Source organism: Podarcis pityusensis, assembly GCF_964106645.2.
Source record: "Podarcis pityusensis genome assembly, chromosome: 1".
Lineage (NCBI taxonomy): Eukaryota > Metazoa > Chordata > Lepidosauria > Squamata > Lacertidae > Podarcis > Podarcis pityusensis.
The window spans coordinates 50646389-50661831 of NC_138028.1; the positions used below are offsets into that span (position 1 = coordinate 50646389).

Here is a 15443-nt window from a genome sequence, read left to right on the forward strand (position 1 = left end):
TATTTGAAGACTCCATCATTACCTCATGGTTTATTAAGTTTCTATAGCTAAAGAATTTCTGGTTGGTTCCTGTAATTCAGTTAAAGACTTACCTGGGTCAGAGAAACTAGAATTAACTACAGGCTTATCTAGAGAGATTTAAGATGGGTAATAATAGTCAAATGATGGTCAGAAAAGACACATGGCCAATAACTTTCTCTTTCTGATTCTTGACATCTAGCATTTGAAAAGTAGTGACAGTAAGGTGAGGCAATGTAGTTGTTCCAACTCTGAAAGAAAGTTGGAACAGGAAAGAGGTTTTTTTTCCCCTTGCCCTACCTTCCATTCTTTAGTTGGACTGACGTATAGTCTTTCACTAAAAACTAAATACATTGGGCCTGTTTACCCACTATTTCCCCTGTCCCACATTTCCTGTATAATGTGCAAATTCTCAGCAAGGAAGCTTCAAACCACCTGCCTCAGGAAAATGAAACTAGTTCAGTTCTCAGGATTATTAAACACGTTTTCTTGTAGGTACCATTTGAATTGCAATCCCATTGTGAAAATAGACAAAGTACCGTATTTTTTGCTCTATAAGACTCACTTTTTCCCTCCTAAAAAGTAAGGGGAAATGTGTGTGCATCTTATGGAGCTGTTCTGGCTTCCAAGATTCAGAATATTTTTTTTCTTGTTTTCCTCCTCCAAAAACTAGGTGCGCCTTGTGGTCTGGTGCATCTTATAGAGCGAAAAATACGGTACATTGTGTAAATAAGAGCTGAACAGAAAACTAGAGATTTAAATTCCATAGCAGTTGCTGCTTACAAATTGTTCCAAAGCAAACAAGTAGCTGTCCCGTATCTTGCTACTTTATATGCATTGTTGTGCTGCTTTCATCTAATCTGTGTGTCCCCCCTCCCACCAGATTGAATGTAAAGGCTTTTATCAGCAACGTTAAGACTGCTCTTGCCGCTACAAATCCTGTGAGTAAACTTCTCTTCAAACTTAAGTTCTAAATACAGTCTGAATGGTTGAAATTGAGCCTTTCTTTTTCCTATTTGACAGGCGGTGAGAACATCTGCAATTACCTTATTAGGTGTCATGTATCTGTACGTGGGGCCCCCCTTGCGGATGTTCTTCGAGGATGAGAAACCTGCTCTTCTTTCCCAAATAGATGCTGAGTTTGAAAAAGTAAGCTTCTTCCGAAGTGCTGCAAATGATTGTATTCGGCAGCTTATTGCACCAATTTAGGAGCCTTAGCTTGTGCGACTTTCAGTTAAGATACAGTGTTGTGCAAGCATGTGAACCAAGATGATGTGACTGTCTAACCACTGCTGACACCCACCCCCCAAATATGCATTCTCATTTGACTTTTCAGATGCAAGGACAAACAACACCTGCTCCAACTCGAGGCAATACCAGACACGTGGCTGGCAGTGGAGATGATGGGGAGGAAGGAGATGAACAAGAGGATGCAGGAAATGATGTTGTGGATCTCTTGCCAAGAACTGATATCAGGTTTGTATGGCTTTGGCATGCCGAGGACAATTTTTATAGCTACAACTTCAACATGCAAATTTATAGTTACTCATCTGTAAGCTATGTTGTAAATTTGTATTCTCTGTGTGCACTGTTAAGATACTTATAATGTATTTCATCTTGTTTAACAGAAACTATAATCTGAGGTGCTAACTCTTCCTCTTCTTTTTAGTGATAAGATCACATCTGAATTAGTGTCTAAGATTGGCGATAAAAACTGGAAAATCCGAAAGGAGGGTCTGGATGAAGTAACAAGCATAATTAATGAAGCCAAATTCATACAGCCAAACATAGGTGAACTTGCACCTGCACTGAAGAGTCGTCTTAATGATTCCAATAAAATCCTGGTAGGTTATGTTAAGTTGTAGAATTGAAAATAAACTTTTTGTAGTCTGTCATCTTTCAGTTATGAATACCAGTTTCATTTAAATCTTTCATGGAGGATTGAAATGACAGTGTTATCTAGTATGACATTTTAATGCAATTTAATCCCTTTCCTACAATAAGGAGCTCTAGAGTTCTACAATTGCTAGTTTGTCTATTGATGTGGATGTTCTTTTGGCACGAGCAGTGGAAATGGTACAGCTATAAATATACTCTGTGCACCTCAGAGAACCTGCTCTGTTGCTGTCAAAGCAGAGGAAATGCACTATACTACTGAAAGCACAACATTAGTACAATTGAGCTTTGTTAATCCCTTTGTTGCACATGCTCCAAAGCACAGCTGGGCAGATTTCATAACTCCCTGTTAATGGTGCTTCTGTTTGTCCTGAAAGTCCACTACAGATGATCATGGTTCTGTGATTTGAAACAAATGCAAATTTAAATTACAACACTCCTTTGATTATAAATGCCCATAAAATATGTGTGTTTGTAGCTTTCCCTACAGTTGCACATGTCGTTTTCCATGTATACACAGCTGTTTTCCAGTGTGTGGACAGTAATTTAATTACTTTGTTACTTTTTCTGCTTCTTATCTATCAAAAACAACAACAACAACAAGTCTGTCTAAACGGGCATCTGTTTGCAACCAAGTTCCATATGCAAGAAACTGCCTAGACTGCTTGGTTTTGTACTTGCTTGGAATAGGCCTTACACTTAAATCAGTCTTTGGGGAAGCCAGAATGGGCTCACCACCCTATGATATGATCGTTGCTGGTTTTTAAAGTGACCTGTCTTTAAGGACCCTGAATTGCATAGCTCCCTGCTTTAATTGGAGAGAGGCTGACGGAGGCAACAATTAAGAAAGAATACTTGTGAGAAAGTACCTGAACTCTGTGTTTTACTGTTGTGAACACACACACAGTGCGGGGGGGGGGGGAGCTTGAAGGCAATAAAGAGAGGGAATGCTAACCATTCCGCAATGCTCGATTGGAACCAGTATCCCACAACTGATCAGAAAAAACCTACAGTGGTACCTCTAGTTACGAACTTAATTCGTTCCAGAGGTCTGTTCTTAACCTGAAACTGTTCTTAACTAGAGGCGGGCTTTTGCTAATGGGGCCTCTTGCTGCTGCTGCGCCGCCGGCACACGATTTCCGTTCTCATCCTGGGGCAAAGTTCTCAACTCGAGGTAACTCTTCCAGGTTAGTGGAGTTTGTAACCTGAAACGTTTGTAACCTGAGGTGTTTGTAACTCGAGGTACCACTGTATTTCTATATAGATTCACAATTCTGCTGGCTTTTATTGTAAGGGTGCCTGTACTATCCAGTCATTTGACCAGCATAGGATCGCCAAATGGCTTAAAACCTTAAAGTTCCAAAGGTCCCTTGTTCACCTCACTTCAAATAATCTAGAATGTGGCAGACCTACATGGCTTTAGATTCCTCAGTTCCTTCTTTCTCCTATGTAGTCATCCAAGGAGGAAAACAGTTCACAGAGAGAGCAAGAGATATGGTCCTACCTCTCTTTAAAACCTAAAAATCTTGGTGATCAGAGCTCCAAAGCCTTGTGCAAATCATGATGACATAAAGTCCTGGAGTAATCTAAGCACCTTTCTGCTAGTAACACTTCAGTTAAGAATCCCAGGAAAACGCCCCCCCCCCCGTGTGTGTGTGTGTGTGTGTGTGTGTGTGAGAGAGAGAGAGAGAGAGAGAGAGAACAATTGATAGGATTGACACCCAGGGAAGTAAACATACATCAACATTTCCAATTTCCTCTTTTTCTGATGTTTAGGCTGCAAGTGTTTACATAGCAAAAAAAAAACTGCATGCAAGAGGGAAATGTTGGAACCTCAGGGTTTGCATAACTGCAAGAATTTTTTTGGGGGGGTCACAAAGGGGATGGTACCCCCAAATCAGCTGAATGAGGACGGAGCATCCAAAGTATCCACAGAATACTGATTCATCGCAGAAAATCAAGAGAAGGGATTGAATGTTGTCACTGGGAATGTGAATAGTAGCACTCCACAATGCAACATTTTATTATCTACAAGTCAGAACGTATTGCTCCACAAGCTTCTGAAAAAGAGAGATATGACACACTGGATCATTAAAATGGCCAGAGCAGGTAGACTAAGTCAATTTCAGAGTTAAAGTTCATGTGTTTCTTCTGTTTCCAGGTGCAGCAAACCCTGACCATCCTTCAACAGCTTGCTACTGCTATGGGCCCAAATATCAAGCAACATGTGAAAAACCTGGGCATTCCCATTGTCACAATTCTTGGAGACAGTAAGGTAGACTCACATATTTCTCAGTACAGCCTGTAGGAATGAAGGCTATTTGAGACCAAAATCACCTTGTTTCTTGTTTGAATATGACCTCATTTAACACTGACATATACCGCTGTCCCTTATTAAAGTTACTGTCCTCCTCCTCCTCTCTGTAACCACCAGTGTTGTGTGGTGTTGGGGAGCTGGGAAAGCAGTGTGGCCTTATTAGCTGTGCAGAAAGAGTGTGGGGTGGACACACCCACCACTGGCATGCAGTGCTTCTAATATTGGATAGCATTAGTATAGTCAGGATTCAAAGTTTTGTGTCTCTGTTGTGGGAAATGTACACTTTTTTGTATGTGCTGTAATTTCCACGTCAAGAAAGAGGTGTAAGTTGAATATTTCGCTGAGTTCAGGTGCTGTCTGTCCACAAAACACTGAGGTGTTTTGATAGGTCACATTAGCACTAAACCTCGTTTGACATGCACCATGGTTCCTCGTTCAGCAAGTGATTAGTGCATGGAAGCTGAGTCAGGGTGAGAAGGTTTGAGGTCAGTTAGGTAAGAGCGGGGAGTACAAGGAAGGCTAAATTCCTTTCCTTCTCCCTCCAAAATGATTTTGTAAGTATCATACACAAATGTGTTAGACAGGTAGGAACTCCTTATAAAAGTCATGGAATCTTTTAATGGGTTTCCACTTCGGCCTGTATAGTAAGAATCCATTGTTCCCTGACCCTTGCAGTCTTTCAAGCAATCTGCGTACTGTAATAAAAGTACCTTTAATGGGAAACACGGAGGGAGAGAGAAATATTTGCAAAAAGACCCCCAAACCTTGCTCTGTTGATTTTCTTACCACTGCTGAAGTTTAGCATGTGTAAATCTTGTTTTTTTTCTTCAGAGTAATGTCCGAGCAGCTTCTCTAACAACTGTGAATGCCTGGATAGAGCAGACAGGCATGAAAGAGTGGTTGGAAGGGGAGGACCTTTCTGAAGAGCTCAAGAAGGAGAATCCTTTCCTAAGGCAAGAGGTAAAAGATTGTTCCATGTAAATGAACTTTGCATTTATCCTTTGTCAAGAGAAACTGAGAAAAGCTACTTTATATTATGTCAAATTAGGTGGGTAAATTATTTATATATGTAATGTAGTGAAATGAGGCCTTTCTTTGTATTGTACTTTTGGATGCTCCAGTTCCTTTTAGTGTCCCAAGTGGCAAGTATCAAATAGGAATTTTCTGAAGCAGTTTGAGGGTTCATTATTTTGTTCTTGAACAAACTGTAAACTTGTACCAACAACTATTATGTCTCCTGCACACACCTGAACTCTCTGCAGCTCATTTCGAGAGAGGGGGAGCAGAAGTGGAGGCCTTGCTCTGTGAATGGAAGTCTGTTCCCCTCAAGTGAGCAGGAGTAAGCCAAGCAAGAGTGGATTATTCCCCTAAACCAGCTACACCAGACAAGATCACAACACACAGTAATAGTGATGAATATCTCAGCAATACCTTTCTCTCCCCTTTAGCAGTTACTTTTACCCCTCACTGCAGTTTCAGTCATGCATGTTCATATCTTCTGAACTGGGAGCAGGATATTCCTGTGACCACAACTAAATAAACTGTGTCATCATTTGGTTGTTACATTTGGGAAATGTTCTGTAGGACATGGAATAAGATTTCTGGAACCTTCTGAAAACATTGGATCGGCAGAAAATGAGTGTACTTATGTCTATAAGCAGGGATTCCTGTTTATATCCAAGGTGTATTGCTTTCTGCAGAATTAAGGGAGCTTCTTTCTTTTCTCCCAGCTTTTAGGTTGGCTGGCTGATAAGCTCCCCACTCTCCGCTCTGTTCCATCAGACTTGGTTTTATGTGTGCCTCACCTATACTCTTGCCTTGAAGATCGAAATGGAGATGTCCGTAAAAAGGCACAAGATGCTCTGCCATTCTTTATGATGCATCTAGGCTTTGAGAAGATGGCCAAAGCCACTGGCAAGCTTAAGGTATAGCAAACAAACAAAATAGCTGAGTACAAATGGGGTGTGTGTGTGTGTACATCTGCACATATATCTCTCTGTGTGTAACATCATGATTTGCTTTATGGGAAATTAAACAATGGAGAAAATGTAGTTCAGTAGTAGAGCATTTGTTTTACATGCCAAAGTCTTGAGATCAATCCCTGGTTTCTCCAGGTAGAGCTGGGAAAGAATTCTCTCTGAAAACCTGGTGTCAATATAACCAATATTGAGCTAGCTGGACAGATTTTCTGATTCTGTATAAGGCAACTTATAAAACTGCAAATTAACAACTTTGTACATTGGATGAAGTATATTCACAATATCATTGGTACTAGGAATGTGATCACAGTCTTCTTTCAACTATGTTGACCCCCAGATGACTGTTAAGAAAAAACTATTTTCCATGTATGTAGTGACTTGCAAAATAGGAGGCATGTGCCATTAGGTGCCTTTTAAATTCTTTCTTTTGCTTTCTAGCCAACTTCCAAAGACCAAGTACTGGCCATGCTTGAAAAAGCCAAAGCTAATATGCCTGCCAAACCCGCTCCACTTTCCAAGGCATCTTCCAGAGCAGTAGGAGCTGCTGCAGCCAAATCTCAAGTTGCATCAGGTAATCTTTCTTCATTCCATTGACATCCCACATTGAGCAAACCTGTATTTTAAGAGGAATAGAGGTTCTATTATATTTATAAGCCAGGTGTGTCTACAGATAGACACTGCAAAATCTAGGAGATTATAAACAGGATCCTACTGAAGTTCCTTGGGTCTATAGCATAGAAGCCTGTAATCACAATCTTATGGTCATGATGTGCTGTGTGAGCAAGGAGCAGTCATTTTAAGCATATTGTTTGTAAGTTTAGACCTATCTGAATTATTTCCACAGTGGTTTCACATTGAATAAAATGGAAAAGGCTTTAGTTTTTCGCCTATCATGTTTCTTTCCATAGTATCGGAACAAAAGACGGGAGACTTAAAAGTGGCTTGGTCCTATGTTACTCTCAGAATATGTGTAATTTGCAGGAGGTCTGTTGGGGTCAATTGACAAGAACAATTTCTTTGCCTATCTTGGAATACTAGCTGAGTAAGCCAACACTAAAGGAATGGTGCCCCCCCCTTTGTGTATATATAAGGAACATTAAGTGTAGAGCAACTCTAAGCACTCAATCAATCTTAGATACTTCTGGATTTACAATTTGCTGCAAGAACCAGACAAATAATAAGTTTATATTTTGTCTTGGTGATGGTTTCCTTCCTAATAAGAACCAAATTAATGCCTGGATTCAAAAAGGTACTTCTCAAGGGTTTGAGTATGTCTAGTGTGGATTAAAGAGTGTGGATTCTTTGAGCAGGAGACATATTTTTCATATGTCTAAGAAAGGTGATGTAAAAATTCTGACATAAACAGAACATTGCAAAGCATTTGTGAAAGTTGCTTTTAAAAGTAGTTTGCAATGTGACGTGGTGCAAGCTGAAATCTGCTTTGTGTGGGGGGAACTTGTTGCATGATGGGTCTGTTTCCAGCCTTATTGTGTAGTTAAAATTATGTTGATCTGAAGGTTCTAGTGAAGATTATTCGTCCAGCACCATGGAGTCCAAGGCTGATGCCAAAAAAGCCAAAGCAGGAGGAACAGCCCCCAAATCCAAGGTAAATACTACTTCAGCACAAAGGTAGTGGTTGAAGTCTAGGAAGTTTCATTGTGTTTGTGTATACTTTACATTTAGTGTAAACTATATGGAGATTTGATCATTAAGAAGGTTAGCAAAATAAACAGTTTTGTGGTAATAATGTGCTCTCTGTCTGGAGCAAAATCTCAAAATATATTGAGGGTGGGGTTTGTTTTAAAAGGGGGGGGGGGGGGAAGGACTGGGTAGCTGGGATAGCCAGAGTTTTTGAAGAGCCACTACTAGGAATAATAGATATAATTGGACTGAAAGGGACCCATCTGATTCCATGTTAGGCCAGATTTGCATGTCCATTTACATCCATACTACTTTTAGGAGCTGCTTATTGCGAGTGATGGGAGCTCAAGTTGGTGGGCAGAGCCAGAGCTGATGGTGGAGCACTTTTTCGCTCTGTCTCTGCTGCCACCATCACTCTCTTCCTCTTCCTACCCTGCAGCAGCACTCAAGTAACCTTTCCCCCCTAAGCCTAGTGCTTCCCCTCCTCACCCCACCCTGTAGTAATGAGAATAAACAATGAGTGAGAGAATGGGAATTTTATCTCCAAGTACAATTGCCATGACAGGGAGGGTGATTTGGAAGTGGGGAGAAGGATGGTGGTGCACAGGGAAGGTTTAATCCTCCCTTCCCTGTTAGGCAGTTAGGGTTTTAAAAAGTCCCATTTACACAAATGGGTCCTTTTTTCTAAACCTAATTGCCACGAGGAGCTGAGGAGAGGAGTCTGTGGGCTGGCTGTTCCCCAGTCTTACCTTTAGATGCATTGTAATTCCTATTTGGAGTTTGTAAGCAAGTACAGCAGGCTTGCACATAACAAAGAATGGTCCATATTTACGTTAAGCAGCACTCAGAGGGATTAAAAATATTGCTGATGTGGCATACACAAGAAATATAATGGTATGATTTGGAGCCTGCTATTAACCACTGAGCATTTTATGACTTATTTCAGCATTCTGATGCTAATACAAGCCTCACCAAAGGCAATAGCAATCTGACAAAGAACAAGCCTACCAAACAGGTAATAAGTGGGTATCACCTGTGACTAGTGCACTGACCTGGAAGGAAATCTTGCTACACTAAAAATCTACGCACTATGGTGGGCTTCTTCTTCATAGTACTAAAATATACACCTGAAGGCTTCAGCACACATTTTAACACAACTTATGACTGGGCAATCTCTTTCTCCTGCATGCTAGCGGGATAGTGTTTCTTCTGCTGAGTAAAACATACTTGGAGTGCAGTGCTACACTACCTGCTCAGAAGTACGTGCTGTTGAGTTCAATGTAGCTTACTCCCAGGTAATTGTGTAGGATTGCAACCTAGGAGATTGCAATTTTGAAAGAGTGTATTCAGTGTTGTGGTTTTTTTAGGGTATACAGGGGAAGAAAGTACCAAGTAAATCCAACTTGAAGGATGATGATGACCGATCTGGTCCAGTTTTTATCTTAGTACCAAATGGGAAAGAGCAAAGGATGAAAGATGAAAAAGGATTAAAGGTGAGAGAAATTAACAACCTCTGATTTCTAGGACTCTGCTGGAACTTTGATACAGAACCTGTTACTCGGTCTTTAGGTATCTGTGTAAGGATGTTTGGCAAGAGTTATAAGAGTGCTTTTTGCAGATAATAGTATTTCTACATACAAATATTATTGTCTGCAAAAGCACTCTTATAACCCTTCCCAAACATCCTTACGCAGATACCTAAAGTTAGCAGTAGCAGATACCTAACTGCTGTAAGTTAAATGCTATTCATTTTAGGAGTAACCTGTTAATGCTTTTTCATTTAAAAAAACACAGCTGTGTTTTCCACACAAAAGTGCTAGAGAGGAAACATATGAGCTTGATGCTTACTGCTTGTTTGTATAGCACTAAACTATGGTTGCTGGTTAGGCAGGTTTTGGTTTTTTTTAGGCGGTAACTACTGCACTTTGTGGTAGAGGACTGCTTTACCCTACCACAAAGTGTTATGGCTAGAGTGGCCAACGTTGCTTTTTCCTCCTTTTCTTGCTGCGTGGGCCACTCTAGCTGCACCACAAGAGTGGTCTGCATGTCAAGTAAATGGCCGCTCTAGTCACGCCACTTTGTGGAAGATCCACTTTGGCGGGTCTTGCCAAAATGCCTCTGGGGGGGGAAGCAGTGGTGGGGGAGGGGGTGCATACCAGCACCTCCTTTTTTCAAATAAAGCACTGTTATTAAGTATGAAATAGGTCAATGCAATTGGCGTAGGTTCAGTCTAATCCACTTCAAAGGTTATTGTGAGGGTAAAATAATGCTGTAATAGGAATTGAAACAAAATTTATTGTATCCCTATTTAAGTGAACAGATACATTTGTGAAGGAAAATATTTTCCCTCTCTCTACCAACATTAATTCCTTCTGATATCTATATAATTAGAAGACAGGTACTATTTACATATTTTTTAACCTAAACCATCCAACACCAGATGTGTTACCAACCAGATAAATCATTATAGGTATATTTTCTTTAAAAGAAGCAATCTCCCTCTCCCCTTCCTAACCTTGAGGTGATTTTTTTAGGTTCAGGGACTGAAGTTAATGCTGTTCACACCTTCTCTTGAGCAGGGTGCTGATACTGTTTTCCTCCCTCGCAGGTTTTGAAATGGAACTTTACTACTCCTCGTGATGAATATATTGAGCAACTGAAGACTCAGATGTCCAGCTGTGTTGCCAAGTGGTTGCAAGATGAGATGTTCCATGCAGATTTTCAGCACCACAACAAAGCTATTGCTGTTATGGTTGAGGTGAGAAGACTGTATTTGTGGTTGTAGATGAAGAATTATAGTAGCAACATTGGTGGTGAAAAGTATAAAGGAGGTTTCCCAGAGCATGCAAGCTTTGGAAACTCCCTGTTCAATGCAGAGCCCTACATTATAGTCTCGTAAGAATAGGGCAATTAGTATCAGCCTCCCAGTTTTCTCATCTAGGCCTTGTGCAACAGGTATATACAGTGAAGCTAATTATAGGAGCCGACGCAAGTAGCTATTATGCATGTGCGGGCCAGCCATCTTTCAGTGTCTGGTACCAGGAAAGTTTCCGAGTTATTGTTTGGCTTGTCAGATGACTCTTTAATTTTATTTTAAGTGCTGCCTATTTGTCCGAACTTGACACTGCAATTTGCTTTTTCTTCTAGCACTTGGATAGTGAAAGGGATGGAGTGATCAGCTGTCTGGATCTAATCCTGAAGTGGCTCACACTGCGATTCTTTGACACCAACACAAGTGTCCTGATGAAGGTCCTGGAGTACCTCAAGCTGCTTTTTGCCATGCTGAACCAAGAAGAGTACCATCTAACTGAAAATGAGGCCACCTCCTTCATCCCCTACCTTGTTTTGAAGGTATCCAAATCTGGCAAAAGTTTTTGAGTCATGTCACTCACAAAATACACTAAGCCCACCTTTCTCTGGAGCCTGCAGAACCAGAACTGGAAAACAGTTACCATTCTAGCCAATAGGAATGAGTATTCCAATTTCCATCAGTTCTGCCTTTCATGGCGTTTCCCACTCAGGGGGAATATGAACCTTTCTCCCTCCTTGCTGTATCCAGTGGTCCAAACACCCAGGGTGTTCTTTTTTTTAATGGATTTTTTACAACTCGTATATACATCATACAATATCCATCATTTATCCCTTATCCTCATACTTCCCAGTATTCTTTTTCCCCAGTCACTGGAAGGCACAATGTTTGAGAGAAAGACTTGGCTGGGGTGGACTAGGAGCCAGCTCCCTCCAGAATAACCATACTAATGGCTTCTTCCAGCTTCTGTAAATCTGCAAATATTTCCTCCTCACCTTCCAGGTTGGGGAACCAAAAGATGTGATCCGCAGAGATGTGCGTGCCATTCTAAACAGGATGTGCCTTGTCTACCCAGCCAGCAAGATGTTCACTTTTATCATGGAGGGAACAAAGTCAAAGAACTCAAAACAGCGGGCAGGTGAGATGCTTTAGCACAGAGGTTTCCAAACTTTTCATATTGGTGACACACTTTTTAGACATTCATCATTTAATGACACAGTAATTCACTTTTACTATCAAACCAGAGGTTAAACTAACCCCTTTCCAGCCCTGGGAGAAGTGCGAGGATCATTCGTGCAGCACACCTACACACTGCAGCTGACACACTCAATGTGTTGTGACATAGTTTGGAAAGCTCTGCTTTAGCAGAAGCTGTTGGTCACTTAAATGCACTGCAGATTATGATATTAAGTTTACAGAAACAAAGCCTTGTGGTCCCTTATACGACAATAATTACGGCATAAGATTTTGTGGACTTGACTCCATTTCAACATAGGAAGCTGCCTTATGCCATTGGCCCACCTAACTCATTATTGTCTACCTTGAGGGATGGCTAATGTATTGCCCTCCAGATGTTGCTGTACTAAAGCTCCCATCATACCTGACCATTGCCAATGCTGGCTGGAGCTGATGAGAACTGTAATCCAATAATATCTAAAAGGGACCACATTGGCTACCCTGGTCGACACTGATTGGCAACAGTTCTCCATGATTTCAGGAAGGTGCATCCTGATGCCAGGATATCCTGGCATTCGTAAGCTAATTTTCACCCATTATGCAATTTTTACAAAAATCATTATTTCTATTCAGCTAAAGGAAACTGAGGTTTTTGATGAGTTGTAATTCAGAGGCTTTATGCCGGAGTTTTGGATTAAGTTTTTCAAGCAGTGCTTTCTTGAAAACTTTTAAGCAAATGAATGAGGAATGTGAACTAGCAAATACTTAATTCTGGTTTACTCAGCATTCTTGAAGACAAAGGATTGCATCCATTTTTCTTCATATACACAGTAGAGCAATTGAAAGTAATGTACATTTGCTAACTAACATAGGTCTATTAATTTAATAGATTTTGTAACTTAGTTGGATACTACTCTACCTTTCCCTTGCAAACACATGGGGTTCATAAAATTACTATAAAAGATTCTATTTTTATTCATAATAAATCAGATTTAGAATATACAAAAGCATCAACAAGTATTTTGTAAACCAAATGGGTGCAGCCTTTTGTTTTCATAGATGTCCATTTCTGTTTGGTTTCTCTGTAGAATGCTTGGAAGAGCTGGGATGTCTTGTTGAATCATATGGCATGAATGTGTGCCAGCCAACTCCAGGCAAAGTCTTAAAGGAAATTGCCATTCATATTGGTGACAGGGACAACACTGTCAGAAATGCTGCACTCAACACCATTGTAACAGTTTACAATGTTCATGGAGACCAAGTGTTCAAGCAGATTGGAAATGTGAGTAAACCGAAATGGACAGGCAATATTTAAAATATTGAACGTTTAGTAGTGTGTCACTCAAGTAATGTCATGAATGGATAGTCAGGTTCCTCAGGTCAGTTGCGATTAATGTTGAATGCTCTGTTTGAGTGTCAAGAACAAATATACTTCTTTTTTTAAAATGATGAATTCTGAACTCTAGAACAGTTATGAATTGTGAAGCAGGAGTAGGTGCTGTCTTCCTTGTAAGGAATGTGTATTTATAAACAGCAACATACAAAAGCAGTTTGGCTTCTCTGTTTGCTTTGAGCCTTGTAATTCAAAATACTTTAGGACTATTAGAGCAGGGAGGAGCTGAAGGTAATTGCATTAGTCAAAGGAGAAGGCACATACAAGCCACTCATCCTCATCTCACAAACTGGCCGTGGCATACTGATACAGTGAGACAGCTTGAGACACAAAGCGGAAGCACATAATATATTCCATGATTCTTTTCGGCATTGAGAGGTGCACTGGGAGTAATAGGAGCACCCGGAATGCACCATAGGTAACTGCAACGCAAAGAGAATAGGTTGGTTTCCAAAACTGACAAGGAATTTGGGGAAGCGATAGCCCCTTTGTTTTATTACATAGTTGTGCATATAGGAGAAAATAAAGTTGCTCTCAGATCTTATTGAAAAGTAGCTTCACATGGTTATCCTCTGAGGTGCCATTTGATAGAGGGGCTGGGGTGCACTTGCCTACAGGAAACTAGAGGAGGAAGTTCCCAGGGGAAATGACCGCCTTCAGTCTTTGGTTCCTTTTAGTCCATAACCACTCTTTTGATTCCTAATCTGGATTATATGGGAGGCAATGAAGCTTTGGCTTTTCCTTCCTTCATGAATACCTGATTTCTCTAATTCCATCAAATTCTTCATAAATAGATGTTGCTTTTTCAGTGGTTCAAACTATATAATTCTTCACTAAGCAAGTATTATTGGAATCATATTTTTTCCCCAAAATTGCTGCTTCTCCAAATTCCTTTAGCCTGTTTCCCAAACTGGACTATGTTTCCTTCACAGTGCTGTAGAGGGTGGTGTTGTGTTGGTATTTTATTTAATTAAATGCCAGATTCTGCCTGTTCCTACTTGATGCTTGAAGGAATTTTGGTACACTAAACAGGCAGTACAGCAGTAGGCATAATTGCTGAGTACAGGAACTAGGCTAAGGGGTGGGGTTAGCTGTATTGTAAGTCTAGTAGTACACAGGAACAGCAAAGGTTTTGAAACACTCTTAATGGCATTGGAGTCTGAACTAAGGAGCATACCTGTCATGGCACTGAAAAGTTGCTGCTCTTGTACAGCTTTCGGAGAAAGACATGAGTATGTTGGAGGAGCGAATAAAGCGGTCTGCTAAGAGGCCAAATGCCACTTCAGCAAAGCAGGTGGAAGAGAAACCACAGAGGGCTCAGAGTGCCAGTGCCAATGCTAACATGCTGAGGAAAGGACCAGCTGAAGACATGTCTTCCAAACTCAAGTATGTAAAGTGGGAAAATGCAATGTTTGCCTGACATTTCCACAGTCTGTGCAAAAAGCATACCTTGCTGTTGCCTTGTGTTTTTGTCTTTTGTTTTAATCATCTATGTCTGCATGTGTCGCAAACTGCAAAAAAATGCTGCAAATCAAAATGTTTGAACCTTACTTCATTTGTTTTGTCGTGTCTTGAATGCTTTCTAAATGGTATTGTGCCTTTTTTCACTGCTTCTCCATGGACAGAATTATGTATCGCACTTATAGGATGTAAGTACTGACCACTAAATCCTTGGTAGCAGGGCTCTTATAGCTTTGTCTTACCTTTCCCATGCCCTAATCCTAAACATACTTGAGAATAAGTCCCATTGATTTCAATGCAACAATTCATATTAAGTGTGCTGTTTGGGAAGCCTGGCTTCAAGTTCCATCTTTGCTGTCAAAATCATTGAGTGGTGTCAGGCAGGTTGCTGTTTCTTGGCTATGTTTTTGTTTTTTTAAAATAATACTGATAAAGTGGCTTACCTCTCAGCTGTAAAAGAGCTAAACTTTGCAATTTTCAGGAATCTGACTAGTGTCAGCAGGGATACATTGTAAGACCAGATTGCTTTAACCCTTCCAGTCTTGAGTCACTGGTAGAAGATTTGAGATACCTGGAGCCCGATCAGCATCAAATGTAATGCAACAGCTATTATTTGGGAAGCTCATATAAGAAAATTAAGAAGTAAATCTAAGCTTAAAACCACTTCTGGAAATGGAACGCTTCTTGTTCCTAATGCCATGTGCCTTTTTCTATTCTAAAATGCCCTTTTGTGTAGGCAGGCTCTAGCAAAAT

General features: G+C 40.5%; 1 protein-coding gene across 4 annotated transcripts in view; it reads left to right on the forward strand.

Moving 5' to 3' along the window:
• The window catches only part of CKAP5 (cytoskeleton associated protein 5), a 44502-nt gene that overhangs the window by 14727 nt on the left and 14332 nt on the right, over positions 1–15443 (forward strand). For 3 of the 4 annotated variants that reach the window (XM_081001403.1, XM_081001404.1, XM_081001406.1), the window contains exons 18-33: positions 902–959; positions 1042–1167; positions 1355–1494; positions 1688–1862; positions 4076–4189; positions 5063–5191; positions 5962–6156; positions 6649–6781; positions 7728–7816; positions 8798–8866; positions 9219–9344; positions 10460–10609; positions 10999–11202; positions 11663–11798; positions 12925–13118; positions 14443–14615. In XM_081001403.1, the coding sequence (XP_080857529.1) occupies positions 902–959; positions 1042–1167; positions 1355–1494; positions 1688–1862; positions 4076–4189; positions 5063–5191; positions 5962–6156; positions 6649–6781; positions 7728–7816; positions 8798–8866; positions 9219–9344; positions 10460–10609; positions 10999–11202; positions 11663–11798; positions 12925–13118; positions 14443–14615 (2211 nt within the window). The remainder of the gene's footprint in view (positions 1–901; positions 960–1041; positions 1168–1354; positions 1495–1687; positions 1863–4075; positions 4190–5062; positions 5192–5961; positions 6157–6648; positions 6782–7727; positions 7817–8797; positions 8867–9218; positions 9345–10459; positions 10610–10998; positions 11203–11662; positions 11799–12924; positions 13119–14442; positions 14616–15443) is intronic. The other variant, XM_081001405.1, reaches the window with a different exon arrangement.